This window comes from Drosophila nasuta, chromosome 3 (assembly GCF_023558535.2).
Source record: "Drosophila nasuta strain 15112-1781.00 chromosome 3, ASM2355853v1, whole genome shotgun sequence".
Taxonomy (NCBI): Eukaryota; Metazoa; Arthropoda; class Insecta; order Diptera; family Drosophilidae; genus Drosophila; species Drosophila nasuta.
This window is the reverse complement of record NC_083457.1, coordinates 21,907,267-21,926,789: the sequence shown is the minus strand read 5'-3', so window position 1 is coordinate 21,926,789 and position 19,523 is coordinate 21,907,267. Positions and strand designations below refer to the sequence as shown.

The 19,523-nt window shown below is 38.7% G+C and overlaps 5 protein-coding genes across 11 annotated transcripts; 3 read left to right on the top strand and 2 right to left on the bottom strand.

Annotated features, from left to right (window-relative positions):
- Positions 1–437: 437 nt before the first annotated feature.
- LOC132789360 (vacuolar protein sorting-associated protein 28 homolog) lies at positions 438–1,262 on the bottom strand. Its single transcript, XM_060797326.1, has one exon. The coding sequence runs from the start codon at positions 1,153–1,155 to the stop codon at positions 523–525; it is 633 nt and encodes a 210-aa protein (XP_060653309.1). The 5' UTR covers positions 1,156–1,262; the 3' UTR covers positions 438–522.
- Positions 1,263–1,837: 575 nt separating this feature from the next.
- On the top strand, positions 1,838–11,146 carry LOC132793276 (solute carrier family 2, facilitated glucose transporter member 7). Of its 2 annotated transcripts, none has more exons than XM_060803042.1 (5): positions 1,838–1,902; positions 9,444–9,724; positions 9,789–10,377; positions 10,439–10,760; positions 10,819–11,146. In XM_060803042.1, the coding sequence occupies exons 1-5, from the start codon at positions 1,873–1,875 to the stop codon at positions 11,067–11,069; spliced, it is 1,473 nt and encodes a 490-aa protein (XP_060659025.1). In that variant the 5' UTR covers positions 1,838–1,872; the 3' UTR covers positions 11,070–11,146. The 2 variants fall into 2 exon arrangements, with proteins under 2 accessions (XP_060659025.1, XP_060659026.1); XM_060803043.1 differs by lacking the exon at positions 1,838–1,902 and adding an exon at positions 9,058–9,285.
- On the top strand, positions 1,858–8,816 carry LOC132793275 (solute carrier family 2, facilitated glucose transporter member 1). 2 transcript variants are annotated; one of them, XM_060803041.1, is made up of 7 exons: positions 1,858–1,902; positions 5,203–5,307; positions 5,839–5,999; positions 6,621–7,215; positions 7,281–7,493; positions 7,548–7,650; positions 7,708–8,443. In XM_060803041.1, the coding sequence occupies exons 1-7, from the start codon at positions 1,873–1,875 to the stop codon at positions 7,959–7,961; spliced, it is 1,461 nt and encodes a 486-aa protein (XP_060659024.1). In that variant the 5' UTR covers positions 1,858–1,872; the 3' UTR covers positions 7,962–8,443. The 2 variants fall into 2 exon arrangements, with proteins under 2 accessions (XP_060659024.1, XP_060659023.1); XM_060803040.1 differs by lacking the exon at positions 1,858–1,902 and adding an exon at positions 3,475–3,875 and having other exon boundaries at positions 7,708–8,816.
- On the bottom strand, positions 1,967–3,244 carry LOC132793280 (sugar transporter SWEET1). Its single transcript, XM_060803048.1, has 5 exons — positions 3,059–3,244; positions 2,882–2,959; positions 2,560–2,789; positions 2,326–2,501; positions 1,967–2,249 (listed from the first exon to the last, which is right to left on the bottom strand). Exons 1-5 carry the CDS (start codon positions 3,130–3,132, stop codon positions 2,124–2,126), a joined length of 684 nt encoding a protein of 227 aa, XP_060659031.1. The 5' UTR covers positions 3,133–3,244; the 3' UTR covers positions 1,967–2,123.
- On the top strand, positions 11,131–19,455 carry LOC132793277 (solute carrier family 2, facilitated glucose transporter member 3-like). 5 transcript variants are annotated; one of them, XM_060803045.1, is made up of 8 exons: positions 12,919–13,743; positions 17,367–17,796; positions 17,859–18,088; positions 18,415–18,539; positions 18,591–18,832; positions 18,900–19,026; positions 19,094–19,195; positions 19,274–19,455. In XM_060803045.1, the coding sequence occupies exons 2-8, from the start codon at positions 17,492–17,494 to the stop codon at positions 19,343–19,345; spliced, it is 1,203 nt and encodes a 400-aa protein (XP_060659028.1). In that variant the 5' UTR covers positions 12,919–13,743; positions 17,367–17,491; the 3' UTR covers positions 19,346–19,455. The 5 variants fall into 5 exon arrangements, 3 of the variants coding, with proteins under 3 accessions (XP_060659027.1, XP_060659029.1, XP_060659028.1); XR_009633105.1 differs by lacking the exons at positions 17,859–18,088; positions 18,415–18,539; positions 18,591–18,832; ... (1 more) ...; positions 19,094–19,195; positions 19,274–19,455 and adding exons at positions 11,131–11,319; positions 11,372–11,476; positions 11,534–12,178; positions 12,237–12,449; positions 12,505–12,607 and having other exon boundaries at positions 12,657–13,383; positions 17,367–17,502; XR_009633104.1 differs by lacking the exons at positions 17,859–18,088; positions 18,415–18,539; positions 18,591–18,832; ... (1 more) ...; positions 19,094–19,195; positions 19,274–19,455 and adding exons at positions 11,131–11,319; positions 11,372–11,476; positions 11,534–12,178; positions 12,237–12,449; positions 12,505–12,607 and having other exon boundaries at positions 12,657–13,743; positions 17,367–17,488.
- Positions 19,456–19,523: the final 68 nt, after the last annotated feature.

Here is a 19,523-nt window from a genome sequence, read left to right as displayed (position 1 = left end):
ATTGTAATCGGTTTAAACTTATGTGTATTGTATAATTATAACCTTAATATTTAAATTAAATACAAGAAAAGAAGATAAAAGATACGATTAAATCCAAACAAATGCAAAAAAATTACACATTTTGTTATCATTCTCAACGGAAGCGGTTTGTGGATAAGGTGTATCAGAAATTAGTACTCTCACATAAAGTATTTATTTCTTCTTAATCTCAAAGTCTATAAAAACAGAATTCCACATTTTCGCAGGCGAGGTCAACATTTCGTTACCTCTATCTAGCAATGACAGCAAATTTTTTGAGTTTAATTCAAAATTTAAAAAGAAACTAATAAAATTACCGCAAGCATTTTTTTTGTCAGTCTCCCCAAAATTTCTTCTCTCTTATCTATATATTAATGCGTTAGCAACAACTTTTTATAGTAAAAAAAACATGTAACATGTATTCTTAAATTTGTTCTTTTATTGAGACAGTTTACGAATAATACAGACTATAATAATGTACGACGTTGTAAAAAGCATTAACAATTACTGGCTATGGAGTAGCTTGTTGAAATCGGCATAGGCCGACTCTAGATCGAAAAGGAATTGACGAACTTGCGCCTCGGTCAGCTCATCGGATGCCTGCATATCGTTCAGCGTGCCTAACCATTTGTCCACCTTCTCCTTGGCATCAAAGTCCTCGGGAATGAGCGACAAGCGACTCATATTGTCCGCCAGATCCTTGACATCTGGCTGCAGTGCGTCCATGGTATTGATTTGCAGCCTCAATTTGTCCATGATCGTGATAAACAGCGACACAATTTCCGCAATGCACTTCGATGTGTTGCCCTTGTCATCGCGTATGGTAATCGGACGATCTTCGCGAATACGCTCCAGGGCCGCAGGGCAATCCAGGCGGAACTTCTTCACAAATGTGTCGACAGTGGGAAACTCATCGCACTGCACCTGCTTGAAGGCAATCTTGTATTGCACCAAATGCTTGGAGCACGCTGCTGTGTATTCCTGCGGCGTAATACAATCTCTGATATACGCCTTCTCCAGCTGCTGTATTGTGTTTATGATGGCATACAAATCGGCCATGTTATCGTACTTCTCGCGTTCGCGAGCATTGCGGAATAGTTTGACCTCCTCGTACAACTCGGGGCTTTGTTCCTGCATGGCTGACGAATTACCAGCTTTGTCTTTTTTGTGTTGTAAATTAAATGCGAAAATTAGCTCGGACGTATGACGAAGAACGATAGCAATTGTTGATATACAGCAGTGTTCGCTATCGCCTCGTTATCGATAATAAACGCGCAAGGTTTCATTTCGTTTGTGCTATCGACTCACAGTTGCTTTGCCGCGCAATGGAAAATTTAAAGGTGTTGAATGGAATGAATACCACGTGTGGGAACTTAAAAAACAATGATTATCTTCTAAGTGGAATTATGTGGCTATCTGGCAGCCACTTGACACAATTGATTTAAAGCATCATCGTCACAATATGTTTTCGATTCTATGAGTGCTAATCATATACATACGTAATACACGCATCTTATCAATGGACATTCCACTTCCGTTAAATTATGCCAATACAAGCGCTATTAAACGATAAAGATGAACGCCATGAGCAGAAAATTAATAATAATGCGATAAGGGGCCGCGTTGAGAATATTTATTGAATTAGTACCAATGCAAGTTTTCCCCCAATTACACCAAATACAAAAAGTTGATTATCAACATATCAGCACGATGATAAAGATTGCAGTCCGCTCACTGGGCCAAAATACAAAAATCTTTCGTATATCAAGAATTAGTTAGTTTTCAGCAAGCAATTGAGTGATACGTGTTTTGTGTTGTGTTTATCAGAATTCGCTTTTACTGAAATACATTCCGATGGGTGCAGAAAGTGACCAGATTAAAAGCGTAAGTCCACAAAGAAATATATGACACCGAAATTGCTTTATAAATAAATATAGTATATTACATTAAATGCTACAAATACGTATACGACTATATAGTAACTAAGCAAGCGATACGTTATATCAAAATATACATATATAAGTATATACCTGTATTATGCTTAATTATCATGTTTGCAAAATGCGCAGTATAAGTACACAACTAAATAATGTAATATATGCAATTCAGAAGGGCACAGCCTGTTCCAATAATTTATAGCCTTGGCCGGAATAGCTGTAGCTACGTGGCGGATACAAAACAAAGAGTCCTAATTGCAGCAAGGACAGTAGACATCCAAGGAAATTGGGTATCTGAAAATGCACATACAACAAATTTATAATGTATAGGGAGACAATGATTAAATGCACATCACGGGAAAATGTTCACCTGTATAAACGAATCAGATATTAATATGCCATAGATGAGCCACTGCAGGCTAACAAAGAACGATGTGGCAATGAGGGGCAGAGGTAAACTCTCCGAGTTCTTCACTCGTATCACATGCACCAGCGACGTGAGGGGCGCGGCAAAGAAACAAACCGTAACAATGCAACAAACAATGCCTGTAAAATTATTAATACAATTAGTTGTGGGTTATTATCGTGGAACGTGCTTTCTCACCTGTAAAATGTATCATCTTTTGAGGTTCGTCTTGCATGGTGTTCGTATAAACAATGACACCAATGAGGATGCCAAGAACGATGGCAAATTGCTTGACATAGGCACGTTTATTTACTGTAAACACATAGTAGACAAGCGTATAGATCAGAAATAGCGTTGAACCGATTATATTGACCATAACGATGCTCTGCTCGTTCGTTAGCACTCCATAGCGTAGCCAAAAGCTGCAGCTGTATCAACAATGCAAATAATAGAATACTTCTTATATTTTCTTCTCATATCTTGTCTTGTCTACGTCGACAATTGGTAATTTTGTACTTACGATAAGAAGCCACATATGAATGGCACGCCAGAGGAGTCGCCGGTGCTCTTCTTTTGTATGTACTTGCGACAAATTACGCTGTTGCCGGCATTTAAATACGTTGTTTTTGTTTTTGCAATTAATTAATAACCAAACAATTCATTATCGATAGTGGCAAATTTTGTTTGTTATACTTACGCTCCGGACAAAAATTGAAAAACTGTGCTAATCACTGCCGTTGTCGACAACACGGAATCGTATGCCACTGACATGGTGACCGATATTTATTTAAATTCTACTTATTTTATTAACAAAAATAATAATAATACTTATATATGCACTGGCCAGCGAACACTGCTACAACGTCAACAAAAAAACCAAAACAGCTGACGACAACTTTAGAGTTGCCGATGGAATCTTGTGTTTTATACCTATCGTTGTAATCGAATAGTCGATTGCCATACGCGCTTTAAAAGCTTTGCTCTGTTGCCGCAGCATGTAGAAAGCTTCTATTGGCAAAGCGGATGTTGTTGGTGAGTTAAAAGCTTTGAGTTTCGCCGTCGCTGTCGCATGCTACCAAAACAAAGTTTTCCCGTATTAGTCGCACACAGGTGTCGGACGACGGCGCTAGCTTTTTTTGCGTGGCTCGGTCTCATTGTTGTATCTATTTTTAGCCTACGACAATATTGTTAAACAAATTACGCTGTGTTCAATTTTTATAAGGCACGCATTTAATTCTTCGCGTATTTGTGTTTGTATGTTGTTATACAACACTAACAAGCCAATGCAGACGCCGGCAGCATAGAAAAAGTGGCAATAATTACCGCTCATTATTTTGCAACGCACACAGGTTTATTGTACGCGACCATACTGAGTGAAGTTTAATTGTTAACAACAACAACAAAAAAGAAAACAGTGCTTCATAAAAATGCCAAATGTTAATCATGCAGAGGCTGAACATTTGAACCCGGTGTTTAAGGTTGAAATAGCGCCTCAACAGACGGAAACAAATCAGGTGAGCAATGGCAAGTGACAAAGGTGTCTTCTATCCTCCTGTCTATCTGTCTGCACTGCTTTCACTCTCTTTCTTTGTTGCCCTTCAAACTCGACGCTCTGTTTACATTGACAGATCGTTGACCTACTCTACTCGTATTCAAAGCTTTGTAACTGCACTTATGAAGTACACGCATACTTTCTATCCCTGTTGCACTTTCCTTCTTTCTACTGGCACAGTCATAAATGTATCTTTGTGTTCTTACCAAGTCTTTTGTTAGGCAAAGTGAGATTAGATATTCATTTATACATATCTTTCTCGCTGCATTTATATGCAGTATTGCATTCGCATAAATTACGAGCAAAAGCGCGACCTGTAGCTGGTAAATAAAGTATGTAAATATGTACACATATACATATGTAAAACTTTGCAGTACCTACAACAATGACTAATATCAATAGGGTTATATTTTTTGTTTTACATCATAAATGTCTACAAATTACAATTTGTTTGCTCATTTTTTGTGAACTGCCGTAAAAATTAAATGCCATCATAACTATATTAGTTGTTAGTCGTTTATTGCATTGACAAAACACTTATCAAAAGCTCTGTGCTTAGCCTTGAGCAAATACTTTTATTACTAGCTGTAACGTATTTACATATAGAAGATCGCTGTTCAAAAGCGCTTTTTGACTTCAGCAGCCACCAGTGTTGACACATACATATATACATATATTTATGTGTATATACATATCTGAAAAATATAACATTTTCAAACGCACACATGTAAGCAATGTGTTCTGTACATAGCGAATTTGTCATTGTGTACACTTCGTTATCAGCTGTATTTCGGCCTTTCTTATCAGTTGCCCCCCACTATTTAATGAGCCGGCGAGCCTTTGGATTAATTTCTTCTTTACTTTCAAGTGCAAAAAATTGCTAGACATTAGGCCACTGTGATGATGGTTTGATTGTTTTGACTGCGCGTGTCTCGGTCTATAAATATCAAAACACATAATTCAATTGTCAATGCACAAAAATAAATCGGACAAAAATGCCAATTAAAAAATGCGGCCACTTTCCCTCTCTGGAGAACTGACAGAGGTCAGTTAATTAGTGGCAATTACGGTCAGAAATAAATTAATCAGCGTCATGTGCGATGTATGGATGAATTGATAAGCGAATAACGCGAATGACGCACTTCAACATCATCATTAATATAATCAAAATAAACTACTATACTATAAATACTATTTTAAACATTTCTATGACTTTCCATTTCACTTGACATTGAAGTTTTTTCGAAAATGAATGAATATTAAACACGCGTCTTATCATCTATATATAGAAACCACCATGGAGCAAACTGCTATTGCTGATTGCCTTTGCCACGACCCTGGGAGCTGCAGTTCCCACTGGCTATTGCATAGGCGTTATCAACGCTCCCGCAACGGTAAGCATAACTATAGATTACAAATCTACTAAACTTGATATACATGATACAAAAAGTTAGGAGGGTATAACAAATTAGGATCGATCGAATATCTTGAAGATATTTCCAACTCCATAACATCAAGAAAACACCTTTAATTTCTATAAGTTAAAACCATCCTAGATTATGTAGTAATGTCTATCTGTATGTTTGACAATATAAACATCTAGATTTTGAAGATTATAATAGCTTGTTTTTTATTAGCATTATTTTAACTTCATTTTCAATTAGGTAAAAAGCAATTTAAGTTGAAAATTAGTTGTAGATGTTGGTGTGATCACAGAAAATTATTGTATTCATTCTGAAGATCCCCGCTGCTCTGGATATCCTATGTATCACAGAATTTTATTATTAATAAAATTCATTTTAAAATTATCAAATAACAGAAAATTATGTGTACCCTAAACATTAGAAAAGGAGGCTAGATTAAAAACTATTGTTTAAATTCTTAACTATATAATCGTGCTAATCAATTTCCTGATGTTTCGACAGCTTATGAAAGCGTGGTGTAATCAAACCATATATGAGAAATATGGCAGCTCGTTGAGCCCTAGCGGATTAGATATACTCTGGTCATCTATAGTGTCAATTTTCCTGGTTGGCGGCGCTATTGGATCGCTGGGTGGCGCTGGATTGGCTAATAAATTTGGCAGGTTAGTAGTGCATAACTGATAAGCTTCTCAAATCGCTAAATGGAATTTTTGCTGTGCTTATCAATTTGCATGGAATTAACCTAATTGTTTTTGATAATCGGGTGTATAGTTTCCAAGGGTCAGTTGGTCAAAATGTTTCTAAACGTCAGCACTGGCAATAACTTGCAGCAGAAAAAGCTAGATTGATAATAAAAGAGAGCTAAGAATATGAGAATACAAAAATTTATCAAATTCTATTTTTACCATACATAGACCATATACTCGTACAATACATATTGATTTACGATATAAATTTGATAAATGTACATGATTTTTAATAATTTTTAATGTATTAAAAATCAAAAGGAAAAAGGATCCACAACCCAATATTCATACTTGCATTACAAAAACAGATGCGACCAAATAAAGTACTCGCAAATTTATTTTAGAAGTTTATTTTAGTATTAGATTCATTTATAAAAAGTTTTAAAATATATTTTTGTTAGTCTGCAAAATGCAGCGAATTTCGTTAAAACCAAATTAAACACAAACGTTATTCAATTATTTTCAAATTACCGATCCCATTTATTTTTTTAACGTAAAAAACAAATTTTAATATAGACTCTTGCTTTCTCTCCTTAGAAAAGTATGCTTGTTCATCTGCGCTGGATTGTTCGTCATTGGAGCGGTGCTCTTCTTCTTCTGTCGCTCCGCATCCTCCGTAGAGATGCTCATCCTGGGTCGCCTGATTGTGGGTCTCTCCTCGGGCCTCGTCACCGCCACTCTGCCCATGTATTTGTCTGAACTGGCGCCGGCAGCACAGCGTGGCACCTTGGGCGTCTTCTGTGGCGTCGGCGTCACTGGCGGCGTTGTTGTGGCCCAAGTCTGCAGCTTGTCAGATGTCTTTGGCACCGAGAAGCTTTGGCATTATGCGTTGGCTGCCTACTTGGTGCTCGTCATTGTCTGCTATCTGCCATCGTTTGTCTTCCCTGAGAGTCCCAAGTATCTGTATGTGATGAAGGGCGATTCCTCGGCAGCTCGCCGGGAACTGATGCGACTGCGTGGCAAGAGTGCGGCCAAGCTGATTGAGCAGGAGATTGCCGAAATGGAGGCGGAGTCGAATGATAATAGCCAAGCCAGTGGCTTCTGTGATGTGCTACGTGACCCGCGCCTTCTCATGCCGCTCATCATAGTCTGCGCCTTCCAAGGTGGCCAGCAGTTGTCGGGTATTAATGCGGTGAGTAATTGTAAACGCAAATTAAACTTCTATATTTAATAATTGTCTCTTTTCGTGGCACACAGATCTTCTACTACTCGGTGTCCATCTTCACCAAGGCGGGCTTCAGCGATAGTGATGCAGAGTGGGCCAACTTAGGCGCTGGAGGCCTGAATTTGGTCATTTCGCTGTTGGGACCGCTCTTGATGGCCACCTGCAGACGTCGCACACTCATGATGTTATCCAGCGCACTTTGTGCACTATTCCTGTTCTGCATTGCCTTTGTGCTGAACTATATTGTAAGAGGCATTATTTCTATTCAAGAATTTCCACTAATTGCTCACTTCCTATAGGAATCTGTCAGCTGGTTCGCCTGGGCCTGCATCGTTTGCATCATGGGCTATATATTCTTTTATCAATTCGGTCTCGGTCCCATTCCCTACTTCATTGGCTCAGGTCTGCTTACTGTTCTGTGTGTCTTAAGCATATTATATTAACGTTTCTTATTTGCAGAATTGTTTGAGGTGGCTCCACGCTCTGTGGCCATGTCAATGGGCAGTCTGGCGTCATGGACATGCAATTTCATTATTGGCATGGCGTTCCCCAGTCTGCAGAGCGCAATAGGCGCCTTTGTCTTTCTGCCCTTCTCGATTACATGCGTTTTACTTTTCCTGCTAACGAAATTCTACCTGCCGGAAACGTTGGGCCGAGATCCTTCTGACGTTGCGCCCCTCGTTGCCAAGGGCTTCCGTTCCAAGATCAAATAGAGCATAGAGAGCGCACACACTCAGGGCATCAGGGAACTTAGTTGTAATTTAAAATTAAGCATTGTTGTTATTATAACTAATTGATAAGCTTGAAAGTGCCTGTAAAAGAGACAATAAGTTGCTCAATCAAATCAAAATGTTGTGTGCATGCTGTAAATGCCTTTTCTATGTAGTTAATGGTTAATTGTAATTGTCATAACTATGATAAGAGCACCCTGTATATCGTGCAGACAGCCAAAGTAAAGGTGATGGCACAATTCTTATCGCTGCACAAGTTCAAGTTAATTGCCTTGAGAAAGACTGTAGTTACTTTGCTAATTAAATTTATTGTGCTTAACCACACAAGATATTGAGTTGAAGAGAGGGATATAATTAGGCTATATAATACTCAGCTCTAATTCAGCAGAGGCAAACTTTAAACATAATTGCAATGTACTTATAACGAGAAATAAATAAGACAACAAATCAAACAAAATATAATTCAAAGATCTTAACGAAGATCTCATATTACGGGAAGGGATTTTTATATTGTGTTTTTTTTAATCACAAATTCGGACATTATTATTTTAGCAGATGATGAGTCAGTAACAGCAAAACCATCTTGCATCAACAACTTCATTGATTAAATTATAGTATGGACCCATACGATATATTTACTATTTAAGTGTTTTCTACATTCACACATTCGAAAATTCTACTTCCAGTTTGTGATAAGAGCAAAAACATGACAAGTTAATGATAACTAGGAAATATGTGTAACTTGGCTAAATGCTTTTGTAAAAGTAATTGGCAAGTCTTTTGGGGCCTTGTTTATCGTTGCTGCCGAGATAAAGTCTGTGTCATCATGAGCGGCATGAGTTGAACACTCTTCGTGACACGAAGTTTCACACTGAGTACGGAAAGTAGATTGAAAATTAAATTGTTATAGAGTAGAATGTATTTTTATACTTTTTGATTTAAATCCTAAGCTTCAGCTTTGTTCTTAAGTTATGATTATAATAAGAAAATAAAGTTTAGAAGTGGATTACTATATTGTGTTAAATATGTTTAAAATATTCTATAATCTGAAGTTTTGTTTTTGCACAGCAGCAAAATTTGATAAGAAATTTTCAAAATTTAAACTTTTAATGTATAAACACACTTGACAACTACACTATGCATTTATAGCATGTTGTGATATTTATTTGTTGTCTCGTGACACGCGGTTATCTCTATCAGCTCTTGAAAGCTGTATTTTCGGAGAGACTGAGTCAACAAAAAGACAGTTGTTCAGCAGCATCGACGGATAGCGCATCGAAGTTGCGGAGCTATGGTCGTCATAATGGTGATCTATCGTACCAGGCACACGTTACCTTCTCGACACACTCACACACATTTCACATACATAACTGTCACTTTCGCTGACTGGCGAGTTTGTGTCTTAAATCTTTTGTTTTTTTCCATATGTTAATTTGTTATTATTGCTTTCTCTTTCTCCCTTAGCATATAAACGATATTGCCCAGGGCTGGAACTGGCTCCTGTTGGCCATCTGCCTGACTACAACTCTGGGCAGCACTGTGCCCGTTGGATACTTCTTCGGTGAGCTTAACGCGCCCGCGGAGATCATCAAGGGCTGGTGTGACAACATTTTGGCTAGCGAATACGATACGAATACCAGTTGGAGCCAATTGGATTTGCTGTGGACATGCATAGTGTCCATCTATTTGATTGGCGGCATTGTGGGCTCCTGCTTTGGCGCCTTCTGCTGCAACAAATATGGACGGTAAGCATTTCATGAAATGCGCAGCAAGATCAACTCAATTACCTCTTTTGTTTCTACTTCCTAGTAAAGGCACCTTGATCATCAGCAGTATTATTCTCTTGATCTGTGGCATCTTATTCACCTGGTGTCGTGCTGCCAAATCGCTGGAGATGCTGATGACGGCACGTTTCTTCGGCGGCATTGCCTCCGCTTTGATTGTCACCGCCCAGCCCATGTATCTGCTTGAGTTGGCACCTGTCGAGCTGAGCGGCAGCGTTGGCGTCTTCACCTGCATTGGCATCACCGGTGGCATATTGCTGTCGCAGATTGTCAGCATGCCTCAGCTGCTCGGCACTGAAGAGAACTGGCCGTACGCCTTGAGCTTCTATGCGCTGCTGGTGCTCATTTGCCTGTTGCCACTGGTGGCGTTCCCCGAGAGTCCTCGTTGGCTGTACTTGGTCAAAGGAGATGTTGACGGCAGCACGGCAGCCTTGCACCGTGTGCGTGGCGCACAGAGCAATGTGCAGCAGGAACTCAACGATTTGCACCTCACATTACAGTCGAATCAAAAGGCGAGCAGCATTTGCGAAGTGCTCAAGGATAGCGAACTCTTTCTGCCCTTGCTGCTGGTCTGCGCTTTTCAAGCCACACAGCAGTTGAGCGGCATCAATGCGGTAAGTTCATTTCGCCAAATTTCTTCCTCCAGCTCTTAAAGTGATTCTTCCGCTACAATAGATCTTTTTCTACTCACTGTCCATACTGACGAAGGCAGGCTTCTCCGCTAATTTGGCCACTTGGCTGAACATGGGTATTGGTGGCTTCAATTTGGTTGCTTCGCTTATGGGTCCAGTGCTGCTGCGTAAGTTCAATCGTCGTCCCTTGATGCTGATCTCTTGTGGCTTGTGTGCCGTCTCCTTAGCGGGCATGTCCATTTCCTTGTACTGCATGCTGAGCACAGAGAGTAATGCCTTGGGCATTGTCAGCATCATGTTCATCCTGACATTTATCCTAGGCTTTCAATTAGGCCTGGGACCCATTGCCTACTTTATTGGCTCCGGTGAGTGCCTGAATTCTGGGGAAAGTTTGCGTTTCTTTAATTCTATTTTTGCTTTTAGAGCTGCTTGAGGATGCGCCGCGTCCAGTGGCCATGTCTATGGGCAGTTTGTTCTCCTGGATTGGCAACTTTCTGATTGGCATGTGCTTTCCACTGCTGCAGAACGTGTGGAGCTCCTTTGCCTTCATGCCGTGCATGTGCATTTGCTTGCTCTGCTTATTCCTCACCTGGCGCTATCTTCCCGAGACGCGTGGCCGAGAGCCCAAGGACGTGAAGCCGCTCATGAGCCAAGGACTACGTTCAAAGTTCTGAAATTACAACATAACTATTACCACTATTTATATGTGTATATATGTACAATAAAACACGACTAGCAGTTACTCTGTAATATGTCGAATTTTAAATAAAAATAGCAGCGTTTGCGTTGCCAGTACACAAAATGAACCAGGATACAGATGGGGGAGGCTGGTGCTCCATCCTGCTGTTCTTATGCATTGCCGTCACCATTGGCTCCGTTCTGCCCGTTGGCTACTGCTTTGGGGTGATGAATGCGCCCGCTGAGGTAAGCTGCATTTGAAACCTGAAGATGTAATCATTTAATGACAATTCTGCAGTTCATCAAAACGTGGGCTGCAGAATCCTTCAATGCGCACTACTCAACACAACTCAGCGATGGACAAACCACCTTGCTCTGGGCTATTATAGTGTCGGTGTTTCAGGTAACTAACGATGGCAAGCCTGAAAGAATGAAGTTGTTCATATTCAGTTTATAACAGATAGGTGGTATCTTTGGTTCGTTGTGCGCAGCCAGTTTAAACACCAGATTCGGGCGACGCGGCACGCTCCGCATAACTGACTTTATATTCACCATGTCGTTTTTGTTGTTTTTGCTTTGTCGCTATATTGTCAAATCGGTGGAAATGTTGCTGTTGGGTCGTCTCCTTGGGGGTGTGGCATCCGCCCTTGTCTACTCCACGCAGCCCATGTATCTGGTCGAGCTTGCGCCGCCCGAACTAAGCGGCAGCGTTGGCGTCTTCACCTGCATCGGCATTACTGGTGGCGTTGTCGTGGGTCAACTATTAAGCTTTGACTTTGTGTGGGGAACCAAGGAACATTGGCACTGGGCACTATCTGCATTCATCATATTCGTTTGGATCGGCTCGCTGTGCTCGTGTTTTTACCCCGAGAGTCCGCGATTTCTCGTGGCGAAGGGCAGAAAGGAAGAGGCGAAGATGGTGCTCCAGCATTTGCGTGGGCTAGACCAGCGTGCTGAAAAGGAGCTGGCCCAGATCGAAGCTGCGGCACATGGAGCAGAGCCATCGATGAGCATCAAGGATGTCGTCTGCAATGGCAAATTGCAAATGGCTATCATTCTGGTTTGCTCCTTTCATTTTGTTCAACAAGGAAGCGGCATCAATGCTGTGCGTTCAATTTATCGATTAACTATTAATGTTTAACTGTAACTATCGATTTGCCTAGATCTGGTTTTACTCGGTGGCCACGTTCACGGATGCGGGCTTCAGCACATCGGTGGCTTTGTGGCTCAACTTTGCACTGGGTGTGCTTAACTTTTTGGCCGCTCTGTGCGGTGTCGTCCTTATGGCCAAATTCGATCGACGTCTTATGATGATGCTCTCATGCATTTTGTCGGCTCTATTTATGTTGCTACTCAGTTTTGGATTACACTTTGCGGTTGGTCTCTCTTAGCAGATTACTTGCATATATTAATATTTATTTTTATATTTAGGATGTCTTTAAATGGCTGGCGTATTTTTGTATTATCTTGCTCGCTTTATACATGCTGTCTTTCAATATGGCGCTTGGTCCGATGCCCTATTTCATAGGCTCAGGTTTGTTATCGATAACATTGACAACATCCGCTTATAGTTTTATATGTAGAGCTTTTTGTGATATCGCCACGTGCCGCTGTCATGGCCTTGGGCAGCCTTTCCAATTGGATCATGAATTTTGTGATTGGCATGATTTTTCCCATACTAAGCGACAGCATTGGATCGTTTGCTTTCTTGGTTTTCGCTGTTATATGTGTTTATGGCTTTTTGTTAACTTACAGATACTTGCCAGAGACGAGAAATCGCACTCCCGAGGATGTTGCTCCTCTAATGGAGAATGGTTTCAAGTCAAAAATCAAATAGAATTCATATTTGCCTTTTTCTGAAAAGTAAGGAAACGGAAGTAAGCAGTAACTGCGTTTCAGCCGTAACGATCAGATGAGTTTATAAGAGTGCTTTAAAAAAATTGTCGTTTTTAGAAGACAAATAAATTTATAATGTGATTTAAAAATATATTTACTCTATTTCACTTTTCAAAAAGTTTTGAATATTTTCAAAATTTGTGGCATCACTGACTTGCACTCTCACTCTCAATGTGGCGCTCTCTTTTATTTCAGAGAGAGCTTTGAGCCAATTGCGACGTCACAGGTGAAGCGTCAAGATTAGCATTTGTATGAGCCTTCTATTAATATAATGTGGCCAGTGGGCAGTAGAACGTTGAGGCAAACGGAACGTCTCATTTTCCAGAAGAGCGCGCGCAGCTTCGCAAATAAATGCCGCAGAGACGAATTTGAAATCGTCGGCATCGTCTAGTGAAGTGTGTGGAATTAAGTAATGTGCGTTTAAAAATAAAATATAGCAACAGCACTGCAGGTGCCAAACGCATAAAACACAAACACAAAAGAATGAAAGAAAAAGGAAAATGTATTGCAAGAAATAGAGCAACATAAATATTTGTATATTGAATCATTGATAAAATAACATATAGCGCATTGTAGTTTTAAAATAGATGATGTGCATGCAAGTCAGCTGCTGCGAAAAATAATTCAAAATATCTAACGAAACGAAACGAACCGTAAATCGCAACAATGCAATGACGACGACGACGACGGCGCATTTATGACGTCACGGCCGGCGCGTCTCTCACGGACATCTGGCAAAGAAATAACACAAAACAGCAATAATAACATTACTATGTATGTATGCATGTTCATATGTACACTGTGTACACATCGACGGACAGCAACAACAAACAAAAAAAGCACGTCATGGTGATCGTTGATAGTTATCGATTGTTCATGATAAATGAGCTCAAGCTTTAGTGTAAATACGAAAGATGAACAATTAATGAGATAAATTTACATTTGTGTAAATGCGTGTGCAATGAGTACACGTGTACTATATACCAGAATAAAAAAAAAAAAACAAAATATACATACAAAACCAGGTCGTCAGAAGCTACGGCAACTCAATACGCCGGTCAATGCACGAAAATTAGTTTTTTTTTTTTTCTAACAGTCTGCGGCCTCACATCACATCACATCAATTTGGGTTTGTCAGTCTGTCAAGTGAAATGAACAACATTTGCTAGCCAAAGTACACACACACACGTAAACATAGAATACGCAATATGTATGTATGCCGCTGTAATTTATTATTATCCATGTCATTTGGCTTGCACAAATACACATGCATCTTCATTTCGCAGACTTTTTCATTTGCATTCAAACATTTCGGTTGTATTCAATTTTCAAATGTTTTGCTCGTGTTCCCGTTGGCACTTAACATTCTATGCCTGTCTATTATAATATTCTATTTATTTTTTGTTCGTTTTCTTTTTGACGTGGGTAATTATGAACAGCACAAAAATATGCAAAAAACATTAAATTATGCAAGTGTGTTCTTCTTTGTTGTCTTTTTTTTTTTTGGTGGGATTTAAGAGTTTCTTAATGTTTTGTGTGTGTTTTGTTTGCATTATTAAGCGAATTGTTTGCGGTCGTATTATTTTTGTAGGCAGCATAAACACGATCTTCCCCTGATCCCCTTTTAACCTTCGATATCTCGGCGGTGTTCTTTAGTCTTCTCTTGTTCTTTCGCTGTTCAGCTATAAACAATGCCAAACTTTATGAGGTAATTTCAATTTGAACTAAAAGCTATGCAAAAAACAACAAAATCTTAAAAGAGCCTCCACTTCCCAGAAGAAATTTACAAACAGTTATTTAAAAGATATTTCTCATGGTATTAGCTAGAGTATTAGCACAAATCATGCAGCAGTTTCGCCTTTTCCATTTCCCTTTTTTTAGCTGCTTTTGATCTTTTATTTAATGCTAATGGCACGCCTTAATCGGTAGAATTAAAAAACGCGGCCCCCATACAATATTTTCATATTTCTGTTTTATTTTTCAATTAATATGTTTTGCTTGTTTCTATAAACAACGGGAAACAAGAATAAACCATTTGTTTTATGGGTTTATCCACAGAGTCGCCAGCATTACAATTTGAAATAGTATTGTATAAATATGTTTGAATTCTACAACTGGTTCGTGTCTTCAATAATCACTGGTTGAAATATTAATTTATGTCTTTATGTCTAAACTCCGTTTGTGATATAATTTTAATTTTTAATTTTCAATTGTAAGAGTGAACGTTTATTATAATTTGTTCAATTTGAGCTCCACATTGATAGTTTATTCCGTGAAACGTATGGAAAAAATGTTATAAGATCCACACATAAAAATTCAACTTACTAAATTTATTTGTTCAATTTAATAGGAAGCTGTAAAATATATTCTCTTGATTAAAAAAGTTTATCGGACGATTAAATGTTGCCAATAGGGTATTAAATCTTCTTTCGTAGTTGTCTTACATATATGCCTATAAATCTGTTTCTCCATGATCGTTTTGTGTACCTTCTCCTCCTGTTTTGAGTATTTTCAATTTTTATGATCGCTTAATTACATTAAACGCATAAACATCAAGTTGACATAGACATTTTTTCTTGATCAGTTCCTCTCATTTTTAGTATTATTTTTTTTTTTTGTATTTGCCACCCACATTTCAATCATCTCGTTAATGTCTTTCGATGTTCGTAATTTTCATCTGATTTCAATACCCTGTAAATGTTTCAAACAAGTTTTCCCACTTTCTGAATAAATAATACTAAAAACTAAAATAATTATTATTTTAACTTTAATGGGAAAAACGTTTAATTTTTTTGTTTAAAAACATATTGCAGGGTAGCTGCTGGTCGAGCCAGCCCGTTCGTTTCTATAACCACAATTTTGTTAGCTTTGATTTTCATTTGCTTTTGGCGCGAATTTGTTTGGTTTTTAATTATCTATGTACGTGTATGTGGTATAATATGTTTTCGTTTGTAAATAATGCAGACATCAATTGCAAATTGAACTTAATTTATGGGATTCCCTCGCGTCCTCTCTCCGCCTTTACCGCACTGTAAATACAGAGTACTTACTTATTGTATGTTATGTATGCTTTGGTTTATCCAAATCGTATAAATTACTCGATCTTAGTGTGGGCTTATGAATTAAGAATAGACTGATCTCTCGACTGCCACAATATGCTTTAGTTTCTTGCCAACACAGTAACAAAAAAACCACAAATTAGACAAATGACTGTTGCCTGTTTGTAGAAGTATATAAAAATAAGCTGCAACATATTTCACATTGGGGGTGTGGGAGGGAAACACGAGGGACGCGGAAATATGAGATGAAAAACATTTGGCAGCAGCCGCCACATCGCCGTTATGGGCTATGGGAAATCTCTCAGCCATTTGATTTGACGCCTAGTTTTCGAAACTAGGCGACAAGTGTCATCAGAATTCAGCATGCGCATCACTAGAGCAATCCCAGAAATGCCACCCACACTCATGGTCATCTCCATACGCATCCACATCCCCATCCACATCCCCATCCAATCCCAGCCGAGACGCCGCACATAGACGACCAGTTGCCAAACTCAAATAATTCATATTCAGCTAGTTCATTTATAAAACAACGACAACAACAATGGCGTATCGCGAAATGAATTTCGAAATTAATTTGTTCAAAAATACCATAAAAATGTCAAAGCAAAGAGAGCACTCACAAAAATATTAGACATTAAAATGAGTTATTTCCCGAAGGGGAACAAAATCCTATACGGTTTATCGATGGTGTGCACGTGTAGCGGTCCTAGGATATATCTTTTGTTCCAATAAATATACATACATATCACTGTAAATCTTTCAAACTTTGCTACATCATAAAACTTATTCATTTTAAAACGAAGAATTAAATTATTTATGTTACAAATACAATTGGAGAATTTCATTATTGTTAAAACCTAGAAAGCAATACATATTTGTTTAATACAAAAGGAGCTATATACACAAATATTATAACGGATAGTTTTAATTTATTCAATGCTATGCATGTATATCTTAAAAACTCTAAACGATCAAGTAACTAAAACTGGCGAAAAAGTTGTACTTCCCTAAATTTAATAATAAAAAAAGAAAATTACTAAATAAATTAAGAATTTGTTTATTTGTTTCGCAATTTTGTAAGGAAACAGACTAAAAGAGTATTCAGTAAACGTTGAACTAGAGCGTAAACATTCTTTAAATTTGTTGTAAACATATATAAATAGTAGACACCATGCTAAGATTTATATATCTTAAAAAAAAAAAAAAAAAAACGTTTGTTTATATGTCAGTTTGTTTAATCGTTGCGTTCATAGGAAGTCCTTAAAATAATTAAATGTTTATATATTGCATACTATTATTTATACATTGTATTTATTTGTATTTTGTGTGTTGCAGCTTTCAACAAGTAAATCGTCTCAATGGGCAGACCAATCCGATTGAAGCATGTGCAGACAGAGGCCATTGGAGACGACGTCGCATCGTGCTGCTAAATTGGCCAGTTTGGATGTGGTCACGGCGCCATGTCGTCGCGGCGCAGCTCCTTTCGACGCAGAGAGAAGCCGGCATTTGAGCGCTTCAAGGATCACTGTCGTCACTTTACCGCGTTTATGTTCAGCAATGTGGGCATCATACTCCTGGTGACATTCTATACCATTGGCGGCGCCTTTGTCTTCCAAGCCATTGAGATATTCGAAAACGAGAAAATGAAAATAATAAAACCGCATCGTTTTATCGAGCGCAACTTCAGCGGAGATTGCCTTAATCGCATATGGGAATTGACAGCTGAAAACATCAGTTTCTTCGATCGCCAGGTCTACAGAAAACGGTATGATCAAAATATATATTAATAAACTGATTAATTTAGTTTAAATTCTCTTTTTAATGCAGTGTCAATGATGCGCTCTTAGATTATCAACGCGCTGTGGTAAAGAAACAACTGCTGGGTCCCGATGTCGATCATCAGTGGAGCTTCTCGGGTGCATTTCTCTACTCGCTAACGGTCATCACTACCATTGGCTATGGCAACATTACGCCCAGCTCTGACTGGGGAAAGTTGGTGACTATTCTGTATGCCATCATTGGCATGCCACTCTTTCTGCTCTACCTGTCGAATATAGGTGAGGAAGAAGTTTATTTCGATTTATTTTAAAAGCATTTCTTTAGAATTATAATGTATATTCTAAAGTAAAGGTGGATTTATAATGCAAGACTAGAGTCAATTATATGTTTTCCACTTAAGCAGTCAATTATATGTTTTCTACTTAAGCATAAAAAGTGATACATTTAATGATGAGTGAAAGTTCAAATATAATTCTAAAAGAAAGAACCAGCAATGATCCATATTAAAATTATATTTATAACCGCAACCTTTGATATCATTAGGCTTTAATTAAGCTGAGCTTAGGATTCAACTGTTTGTTTAATTATTTATTTTTTTTGATAGGCGATGTGCTTGCCAAATCCTTCAAGTGGATCTACTCCAAGGTGTGTCTCTGTCGCATCTGTCCAGGCGTTGCCAAAAGACGCATAATACGCGAGCGACGCAAACTACGTCAACTAGCCAGAGCAGTAAGTAACCGACTTACTCCAAGAGAATATTCGTATTAAGCCATTTATTAGTTGCAGCTGCATCAGATGGAAAGTGCGCGAGGTGGCAGCAGCTCCAGTTACTCCAGCAACAGCAATAGCACAAGCAACAGTAGCAGCAGCAGCAGTAGTGACTACACCAAGAGCTCGGTGCAAACGTCCAGTGTGCTAGATGTGCCTTACACAGATTCAGATTCGGATATAGAACGTGAAATTCGAGGCAGCACCGACGAGATCACAGTGCCCCTAACCGTTTGTGTCTTTGTGATGGTCAGGTGGGTTCTTATACATTAAGTATATATGTATATAGATCAGTTTTATAAATTTGTTTTCTATATATAGCTATATACTTTCGGGTGCCATTCTCTTTGGACGCTGGGAGGATTGGAACTATCTGGATGGCAGCTACTTCTGTTTTATCTCTTTGAGCAGCATTGGGTTTGGCGATTTGGTGCCAGGTGATCGTGTGGTAAGATTACACTGCATTCATTGCATAGGAAAACAATAAATTAAATAATTGGTTTCCCGCAATGCAGATAACCGCCGATAAAGACAAGGTCGAGGTGAGCTTCATTTTATGTGCCGTCTATCTGTTGCTGGGCATGGCCTTGATTGCCATGTGTTTCAATTTAATGCAGGTCAGTTGTCCGCATTCTCAAAAACACAGAATACATTGTCAATGCAAATCAATCTCATTTTATTTATTTACCTTTCAGGAACAAGTTATTCATAATATGCGCGCCATCAAACGTGGATTTAAGGCCTGTTTCCGCTGCCGCAGCTCCTAGTTGAGCTCACAGCCGTACAATCTATTATTAGCAACCTACAATATTAGTTATTAGGATGATCTTTTAAGCTAGTTTTATTGTACATAAACTTTAGCAAGAATGTGTTCCTTTTTTTTTAATTTCAATATGCTACATTTATTTCGTAAATTAGTGTTAATAGTTTAATAATAAGTAGCCC

Excerpts from the sequence above, each read along its gene's own strand:
- LOC132789360 (XM_060797326.1), bottom strand. The coding sequence starts at position 1,155 with ATGCAGGAACAAAGCCCCGAGTTGTACGAGGAGGTCAAACTATTCCGC.
- LOC132793276 (XM_060803042.1), top strand. The coding sequence starts at position 1,873 with ATGGGTGCAGAAAGTGACCAGATTAAAAGC. Across the intron at positions 9,725-9,788 it reads TGCTGCAACAAATATGGACG|TAAAGGCACCTTGATCATCA; the intron begins GTAAGCATTTCA and ends TCTACTTCCTAG. Across the intron at positions 10,378-10,438 it reads AGTTGAGCGGCATCAATGCG|ATCTTTTTCTACTCACTGTC; the intron begins GTAAGTTCATTT and ends CCGCTACAATAG.
- LOC132793280 (XM_060803048.1), bottom strand. The coding sequence starts at position 3,132 with ATGTCAGTGGCATACGATTCCGTGTTGTCGACAACGGCAGTGATTAGC. Across the intron at positions 2,790-2,881 it reads TTCATATGTGGCTTCTTATC|CTGCAGCTTTTGGCTACGCT; the intron begins GTAAGTACAAAA and ends TTGTTGATACAG. Across the intron at positions 2,502-2,559 it reads AAAGATGATACATTTTACAG|GCATTGTTTGTTGCATTGTT; the intron begins GTGAGAAAGCAC and ends ATAATTTTACAG.
- LOC132793275 (XM_060803040.1), top strand. The coding sequence starts at position 3,789 with ATGCCAAATGTTAATCATGCAGAGGCTGAACATTTGAACCCGGTGTTT. Across the intron at positions 5,308-5,838 it reads TTATCAACGCTCCCGCAACG|CTTATGAAAGCGTGGTGTAA; the intron begins GTAAGCATAACT and ends ATGTTTCGACAG. Across the intron at positions 7,494-7,547 it reads CCTTTGTGCTGAACTATATT|GAATCTGTCAGCTGGTTCGC; the intron begins GTAAGAGGCATT and ends CACTTCCTATAG.
- LOC132793277 (XM_060803044.1), top strand. The coding sequence starts at position 11,197 with ATGAACCAGGATACAGATGGGGGAGGCTGGTGCTCCATCCTGCTGTTC. Across the intron at positions 12,450-12,504 it reads GTTTTGGATTACACTTTGCG|GATGTCTTTAAATGGCTGGC; the intron begins GTTGGTCTCTCT and ends TTTTATATTTAG. Across the intron at positions 12,608-12,828 it reads GCCCTATTTCATAGGCTCAG|ATACTTGCCAGAGACGAGAA; the intron begins GTTTGTTATCGA and ends GTTAACTTACAG.